Source organism: Epinephelus moara, chromosome 4, assembly GCF_006386435.1.
Source record: "Epinephelus moara isolate mb chromosome 4, YSFRI_EMoa_1.0, whole genome shotgun sequence".
Lineage (NCBI taxonomy): Eukaryota > Metazoa > Chordata > Actinopteri > Perciformes > Serranidae > Epinephelus > Epinephelus moara.
Window position 1 is genome coordinate 25,269,372 of NC_065509.1, and position 9,139 is coordinate 25,278,510.

At 42.8% G+C, this 9,139-nt stretch overlaps 1 protein-coding gene across 1 annotated transcript in view; it reads right to left on the reverse strand.

Moving 5' to 3' along the window:
• tsc22d3 (TSC22 domain family, member 3) overlaps positions 1 to 7,239 on the reverse strand; it is a 44,308-nt gene extending 37,069 nt beyond the window's left edge. Inside the window, exon 1 of the mRNA XM_050043023.1 lies at positions 6,423 to 7,239. Within this exon, the coding sequence (XP_049898980.1) occupies positions 6,423 to 6,763 (341 nt within the window). The 5' untranslated portion in view covers positions 6,764 to 7,239. The remainder of the gene's footprint in view (positions 1 to 6,422) is intronic.
• Between the last annotated feature and the right edge of the window lie 1,900 nt (positions 7,240 to 9,139).

The window sequence follows — 9,139 nt, forward strand, 5'->3', positions numbered from 1 at the left end:
GGTGTCTCCCGCCTTGCCTCTCTCCTTTTGCTTTTGTACTCCATGGGAGAGGTGAGCAACATTGCTCTCGTAGTAATTTCCATGTTTTAGCGCTGTTAAGCTAAGTTTATAAGTTCATTTTATGCTAACATATTCCTGTACCACTTATTATAGGTCGTAATTGACAGAGGATTTTGTTTTTACCTCTTGCTGTCAGGTATGTTGTGTTTTAGGTAACACTTTACTCGAAGGTATCTACATAAGAGTGACATGACACTGTCATAACTATGGCATGACACTGTTTTGAACCTGTCATAAACATTATGTACATGTTATAAACGTTTATGACTGCTGTCATTAAGTGTCATTCGGTTTTTGTAATGACAAGTTGACATTGTTTGGGTTGTTTTGATTATGACAACTTGACATTAATCAAAGTGACATTACCAGAGGTTGTCTTTGTCATGACAAGTTGACATTAAATTTGTTTGGGATGTCCTTGTCCTTACATATTCTGGTAATGTCATCCTGGTTAATGTCAACTTGTCATAATAAGAACATCCCAAACAAATTTAATGTCAACTTGTCATGACAAAGACAACTTCTGGTAATGTCACTTTGATTAATGTCAACTTGTCATAATCAAAACAACCCAAACAATGTCACCTTGTCATTACAAAAACCGAATGACACTTAATGACAGCAGTCATAAACGTTTATAACATATACATAATGTTCATGACAGGTTCATGTCATAGTTATGACAGTGTCATGTCACTCTTATGTAGATACCTTCAAGTAAAGTGTTACCGTGTTTTATTGTACTGAATTGAGTGTAACATGGCCGCCCTTTTGCTGTTGTACTCCATGGGAGAGGGGCTTGAGTTAATATGGTCGTAATTGACGTAGGATTTGTTTTTACCTCTTGCTGTGAGAGTTGTCAAGAGTAAACGAAGGTTGCCTTCCGAAGATATCCACGGCCTGGTCTTCATATCAACACAACGCAGATAACACTAGAGTCCAGTGGTTACATAAAGAAGCTATTATGTTCTTATCCTACTCTATTGTAAAGAACTGATCCACTGTCATGAACTAAAACTAAAATATGACACCCAATTATTGCGCAATAATGCAAGACTGAGATGGATTTCTTTTCCTTGGTTACAAAATCTTTTCCAGTAGTTTCACAAACATGTTTTTTCTATTGGAAATTATTATAACAGAGTGTATATTTCCCCCAGGTGAGAAAAGTCACACTGCAGCTATTTAGCTATTCACATCCATCCAGACAATGCGTGATTATGGATCCCACTGAGTGCTGTGATTGGCTAGTGCTCGTCCAGTTGATGCACTGAGGTTGGAAGCAGTTAGGATTAGGTCAAAGAGGCCATGGTAGCCAATCTACTACTAGCCAATCTTGGATATTCTCTAAGAATAAAGTAGTAATATAACAAGAAAGAACTCACAAATGTACTGCCAGAGAGCCACACAGTTGTGTCACAGTGTTACTGAGTTATGGTGGATGAGTGGACTAAATGCAAGACTCTCACACAAAAGACTGGGGTTCATTGTTGTTGGACTTATCATCGTCAGTTTAAGGAATGCATATAGCTGCTGAAAACACACTGTGTACATAAACTCCTGTTAATGTCATATTTCAATGTTGCTAGGACACAATATCTACACCCAGGTGAAAATAGCTCCACTGACTATTCACACCATGTGTGTAAATAGCATTGTTGGCTGTGGACACCTGGGTGCAAATAGCATCTGCCTTATTCTAATTGTTAAATATACATTTGTAAATAGACACTTTCCATGACCTTCAGAGTGAATTACTAAATGTAGGTCTTGGACTTCATGCGGCAAAGCTATTTCGTGGTTTATATTTTGATCACAGTGGAGCTCTGAGCGCAGTGGGGTCTCAGACACAGCTGGATCCTGTCTCCTCTCCATCATGGGAGGGCCAGGTCGTGTTCAGTAGTCAACTGAACCGAAGCCAAGGGCCGGGGATCATCTCAGGCCAAAGAGAGGAACTTTTACCACTGTAATGAGACCTGGGCTGGTAAGGCAACACGGTGTTATGTCGGGGCAGAAGAATCAAACCCTGTCAAAGGTTGTAACTTCTCAGTCAGAATCCTTTCACTGCCATTTTTCTGAGCAATTTATCATACAAAGCACAAACCTGGAGTCTGTGAACATGAAGTGAACCTCACTTCCAACCTTGTCTTTCTTGCAGACAGACAGGCAATTTTCATCTGACAGAAAAATCACTGTCTTTTCCAACCAGGCTGGAGACCTCTCACTCTTTTTCAGTCAACAGATCTGAACCAAAAAATTAAAGTTATTTCATCCCTACACATGCCCTGAAACTTCTTGCCTACACATGTCTTGCAGCTTCTTGTCATTATAAACACTTTAGCAACAAACCTTCTCAACTTGTTTTGAAGTTTTTTTTCTCTACTGCAGTTATGAGCTACGGACAGGGACATGAAAGTCTGCAATATATAACTTAAAACAACATTTACAGTCTTCAAAGATTGAACAGATAGATCATTGATATCTTGCCTATAAATCTACAGGGTAGCTCTGAAGCGTGAAAGCCCTGTCATGTGGTCCCATTAATGGCTGCTGCAGGAAAAAAAAAACTCTTTTATGAGGTCTTTGACACCTTGTGACATCTTGTGTGATGTTGCTGAGCTCTCTTCCCTTTGTGTTTTGGCTGCAGACTGACTGACTGACCGACTGGTCGCAGACCCGCAGTCCTGTGTTAAACGTTTGTGTCATCGCTGCAGGCTCTTCACCCCTCTTCACCCTGGCATGTGGAGGTGTTTAGTGGCTGCTAAGTACTGACTGATTGCCTGGGGTGAAGGTGTGCGAGAGTGCCTCGCTCGCTGCAGCCAAGTCTAGCTGAGTAAAGCAACGCATTTCCTCTGGTTTTATCCTGTGGAAATCACAGATCCTGTCCCCCTCCTCGCCCCTCAGGGCTCCCTCGCTCTGCCTCTATCACCAAATAGGACTTATGAGTTCAAATTCTCCTCTCAGCACATTTTCACTGACCCTCGAATCATTTACATAACAAGTTTGCTGGCTGCTGCCACTGCTGCTTACTGATATTCAACAAGTCCACAAGATGTCCTGGCATGCTTCCTCGGGCTATGCTGAGCAATTCATTCTGTTAACAAGTGGCAAACGAGAATGATGGCAGCAGTAGAAGATTGACCACCCAGGGTGAGGTCATGGCACAAACCTCAGCCGGGCTTTCATCAGAAGCCGGGCCCTCCTTAAGTGAGCACTTGGGGGGGGGGGGGGGGGGGGGACGCATTGAACTTCTGCAAACCTCTGCTTAGCAAGGCAGCTTTCTTGTTTCAACTGACAGGATTAGACTGCGGGGACATGTGTGAATGAATGAGCGCGTTTGTGTTTCTGCATGACAAAACTGTAAAGGGTACACGTAATAAATCAATGTATTAATCCTGCGAGAAAGCCACGACAGCCACATGATCTGTGTCTGTGATTCCCTCTGTGAGTAGGGGAGGCTCAGGGACAAAGTGTTCTCACTAAAGACTTTGTTTGTCAGGCAAACAGTTGAGCGGGCACAGACAGATGCACGGACACACTGGTCCATGGCACGAGTGAACACACTGCCTCTGGGCCAGGAATGTCAAAAATAGTGGCACTGGGAGATGCCAGTCCTGTGTAAAATTCTGCATCTGAACTGTGGAAGATTTCAATACTCATTAAGTGACAAAAGCTGTGTCATCAGGACTAAGTCTGAATAGCAGAGCAGAAAATGAACTCTTGTGTAACACTTTTCCAAAGCCCGCCAGCAGGCATTATTCTACATATGATAGTGTAAACACTCACTGCAGTGAATAATAACTCACATAACCATATCCAAGCACAACTTCAAGTCTAGGGACAAAAGATTTTGTTTGAAAAGCACTATTTGCTCACTCATTCAGTACAGGCTGGAGCTATGGAGTCATCAAGCCAGAGTTTCTTCACCCCTTGCTCTTCATAATAATCATAGTGACAAACCCTCGCTATTATAAATAAATTGAGAACAGACTGGTCCTTTCGTTGAATAATGCAGCTCCATAAGAGCAAAATCGCCGAAAAATGTGTCAAATTAATATAAACAGATGGATAAAGTGAGTGTGTGCAAGCTCTGCATATAGTCTTTATGTGATGTTTCATTCAGACAGAGGTAATCCCCGCTGTAGTGTGTCAGATATTAAAACAATTACTTTTCCAAACTGCCTGAGAGTTTGGCGCTGATAAGCATTTACAGCCAAAAGCGACAAAAATCAAGTTAAAGCTAATCATCGCTGCCATCAGCCCCATCAGTTGCAGTGCACAGTAAATGGTTTTACTTCCATTGTACTGTCTGTACTTAAGCGGTGTCAGTCATCCCTGTGGGAGATAAGAGGAGTCTGTAACAGAAGTAGCCTAAAGCAAAGTTAAGCCGGGTTAAAATTTAACTGTTAACTATATTCTGCGGCAGCTAGGCTTCTGGAGAAATTTGATAAAGCACTGATAAAAGTTTCTTGACCAGAGAACATTGCTGATGCGATAACATCTGCAAATAACTGAATCGATGATAACAGATGCCATGTTCATTCCAGGCACATCTTATCAGGATAAACATTATCGCAGGTATTCTGTCTGACTAAATATGGAAAAAAAATGTGGGTGTACCTGTGATGGGTTGATTAATGGTGGTCAATATGAGGATTATTTTTAGAGGGATTCACATTCCAGAGGGCAACTTGCTGGAAAGTTGCTGTCTCCTTAAATACAAACTCAAATTCAACTGATTTTTCTTCCACTCTGAGTTTTTTCCCCCCAATAGTTGATTCCAAAGCCAAAGCAAACACGAAGTGTTTCCTATGAAATATTAATAGGACAAGAGCTTACTTGTTGATGTATTTCGTAATTGGATTTCAGGGGAAAAACAGCTTACAGTGACTTTAAGAAAACAGCCGTTGAACAAAAGTGGTAAGAGTGGGTGCAAGGGTCAGTTCTGATATCAAGATTCCGTCTGTACACCATAAACAAAAATGAAAACCCTCTTTTACTGCTGGTTATCAGATAAATGTAATCATCTGACATACATGTCATGATCCTCTAGTTTACTGACACACATGAAGACAACTTCAGAGTATGTGACAGTCAAAGGTGGCTCTTGCGATGATAACTTTGCATACTGTTGCTTATGTTTCCCTGTAGATCTCCGCATTTTACTGCTCCGATAACTGTCCGTTAATTACAGCTTCTCCAACTAAGCACTGTACGGCGACTCCTGGCTCGGGTTCAGGAGTTCAGCGGCGGTCAAAACTGCAGCCGACTGGAAAGATGGTAGCTGTTAATTTGAGTCTGAAGTCATTGAACAGAAGCTGCCAAACAAACTATCCAACTGGCAGCAACTTTGTAGCAGGACATTCTCTTTCCTCACAAACACTGCGAGGTGAGCTGCCAAACGCTGTTTTATAAATACTGTTTGGCAGCGGCGGAGAAGGTGTCAGGCCAGTTTTAATTGACCTCTAGCAATAAAAGATCATTTTAATTGAATCAATATGGCAACAAACTGCTGCTTTAGAGTAACCTTGTGTTTTTGGAAAGCGTTTGCTTTTAGATTAGATTTTGTTTACCTCGGCTCTCTGGAGTTTTTGGAGTTTGGTTGTTTTTGACGTAAAGCTCTCTTTATGATGATGAATGGAGGAGCATTCCTTTCTCGGAGTTTCAAATATGTCTTCCAAGTATTAATGATTGTCCTTAAACCAAATAGCCTCGGTGAAGGTAAACACATTGTAGAGTTAATCCTGTAAAACCTGTGCACATATTGTGTAACGTATCAAATATGCTGCATAAAAGATGTGGATGTAAACGCCTGCATAAATAGTTGGACACTGTTGTATGTTTTGAATCCATATTCAAGTTACATAAGATGTTAAGTAATAAAAAGTAGGAAAAAAGTGCTGTGTTTATCAAACGTAGACGACCAAATTCAACCTGACCGTGTATTTAAATCCTAATATGTTGCTCTACACTTCCTTGTGAAGTCAGCAATAATGTGCTTATCTGAAATTCATTTCTGGAACACACTCAGAATGAATGCCCTCTTCTTAACCTATACTTAATCCATGACTGTAAACACTTGTGTCAGCCTTTTCGAAAGAAGTGCTGATCCAAGAAACCTGATTAATTTCCGTTAGCCATCTGGTTCATTTTAGCAAAACAGATTTTTAAGCAGCACTCATATTGTGACTTGATACATGCGGATCCAGAAGTTAAAAGCTGGAGATTGTACTGAATGTCCCTGCGAGGTGTAAGGAATAACTTTCAGGCCAAGTTCAAATTTCACACCCTAATGACAGAGCCTTTATATGCGGTTGAAACCTTATCAGATAAGCGTGTACCTGAGCAAACATCAGACATACCTGTGAAAGAAGAGCAGTATAGACAGCATGGTCTGGTCAATGTTGCTGTTGCTGTTGCAGATCCCCTCGTTGAGCAGGAAGCAGGGGTCCCTCACCACCGATTCCAGGGAGTCCTGCCTCATGATGTTGTTCAGCTTGTCCGTGTTCAGGTTCTGGTACATCAGCTGGTTGCGGAGCTGGCGGAAGTGGCTGACACTTGGGCTGGTGGGGCTCACCGGCAGGCCCCCACCGAGGCCTGGAGCCGGACTGCTGGCCATGGTGTCATCACAGCCATTGGCCAGGTCCAGGCAGCAGCTGCAACAGTCCAGGCCGATGGGCGAGCGGCAGTCATCGTCTGACATCTTGAAGGACAGGTGGATGAAAAGGGAGGACGCCCAGGTGCAGGAGGGCAGGTGCAGGAGTCTCGGTGAAGGATGACAGAGACTGAGGTGTATGAATTGAAGACAAAGTGAAAGACAAAACAGTAACAGGGTGTTTTTGTCAGCTCAGAGAGACAGACAGGCAGCCACGGCTGGTCTGGTGTACCCTCTTGTCTCCACTCCAGGGCCAAGAGGGCTAAATGGCAGGTTGAGTTCCTCCCTGAGAAATGCAGTCACGCTGGGTCACTCTGCCTGCTTTTATCCCTGAGTTTCTCCTCCTGTGGCTCTGCTGCGTTTAGCCTTTTGTTCGGGGCCGACGCTGCTGCAATGTGTTGCTACTGTGGCAGGAGAAAGAGAGAACGCCCCACACACACACACGCACATACACACTCACTCACGCCGATTCAGCAGGAGTGCGCTTGAAAGCAAACCCAGAAGCGGCTTGCTGCTTATCACTTTTTTTTCTCCCCCCCTGTACTTTTTTTTTTTCTTTGGTTGGTGTGCCTAGAGACAGAGGGAGGGAGCGAAAAGGGAGGGAGACCGAGAGGGTGGGGAAACCCCTGTGATTGGTAAAAAGCATCGCTGGTTACACGCGCAGGGCCCTCCTCTTTTTCTTTTTCAGCATAGCCGTGCACGCATTAAGGGGAAGGGAAATAGACAGAGAGGGAGGGAAGCTTCAGAGCATGCTTGAAACATGTGCAGTTCCGCCAGCTCCACCCTGCCATGCTGACAGCACAAGGAGTGGCTGAGCGAGGGAGGCTGCAGGAACACACACAAAGACACGATAACATGTCTGTCTCGCTAATTTGTGAAAAATTGTGATGGGAGTTGCTGGCATTGGATTTTAAATGCTTCTGATGTACGGGGAAATTATTTTCTGGTGTGCTTTTATCCATTTTGTCGCCTCTGTTGAATGAATTCATATCCAGTAGTAGCATAGGCTTTTTAATTATCCTATCAAATATAATTCAAGATTTCTTTGCTCAGGAATGGACTGTGATTAGGTGTGAAGAATCACAGTGAATATTCATATATTTTTCAAATGACTAAATATTAGTTGGAGCATTGGTTGGCACAGCAAGGAGGTTCTGGGTTTGAATCCAACAAGCAGCAGGGGCTTTACTGTGCTTCGGGCCTTGCATGTTGTCCCCATGTCTGCTTGGGTTTCCTTCAGGTGCTCTGATTACTTAAACTGGAAGTTGTGATAGACTGCTGACCTGTCCTGGGTGCACCTGCCTCTCTCTCAGTGCACACTGGGATAAACTCTAGCCTCTTGCAACCCTGCACAAGAATGCTTGATATTTAATGCTTTGTGTTCTAAAATGATGAGTGTTTTTACTAAGTAAAGATAAGATAAAACTTAATTAATCACGAGGGAAATTGTTGTGCAACAGGTGCAATACAAAGTGGGAAAGAGGACAAATACGTAGAGTGCAAATAAAACAAAATACACAATCGTAATCAGGTTGTAAACAGGTTCACAGTAAGTGTCATAAATGTTGCAGTAAGGTGCAATTAAAAATGTGAACATGCAAAAAAGTAAGCAGTTATGGGTGAGGGGTCATAAAAATAAGCAGGTGGATGATGAGGTGCAATCCAAAATGTAGATCTGTATTATATAAATGTGTAATATATATTGCACATTCTTGTCATTTGTATCATCGAGCGTGTGTGTGTGAGGGTGAGACAGAGAGATTGCCCGGGCACTCTAAACTTGCATAGTAAACATAAACATTATCTTATCAGGTCACCCCTGTGTGTGTTTACAATTTTGTCAATTTCCATATCTGTTCCCAAACAGTTTTAGATTGGGTAAGAGCGTGCCGTGTTCTTGTCCTCCAGACGAGTGTTTCACAAGCCCTGGTAAATACCAGGACAATGTCATTATAGCCCTACAGACGGCTCCGGGAGGAATGCACTGACCTCGGCTCCTGACCAACAAGTGTACTGCATGCTGTCTGCAGATGGCAGACCATGCAAGAACAGAACAACAGGATAATTACAAATAGCACATCTTACTCTGAGGCATGCTGCTGTTTCTGCTGCTGTAAAAAATGTCACACCACGCATTGTTGGGTAGCAGTGGGATCAATTAAGCAGAGAAAATGACTGACTATTGCTTTATTGAGTGTGTAATGATGTCCTCGGGCAGCGGGGCTGCTCCAGTTTGGTTGGTGCATGGATGGGACTGAAGGCTGATTTGGGTAGAGGCTGCCCTCTAGTGGGCATCTGTCAGTATCAGTGATGTAGAAGTCAAGTGGAACATCAAATATGCTCTACAGAAAAGAAAGAAAGAAAGAAAGAAAGAAAGAAAAAGTAACTATTCTTCCACCTGAAATGCCACAACACAGGACTATT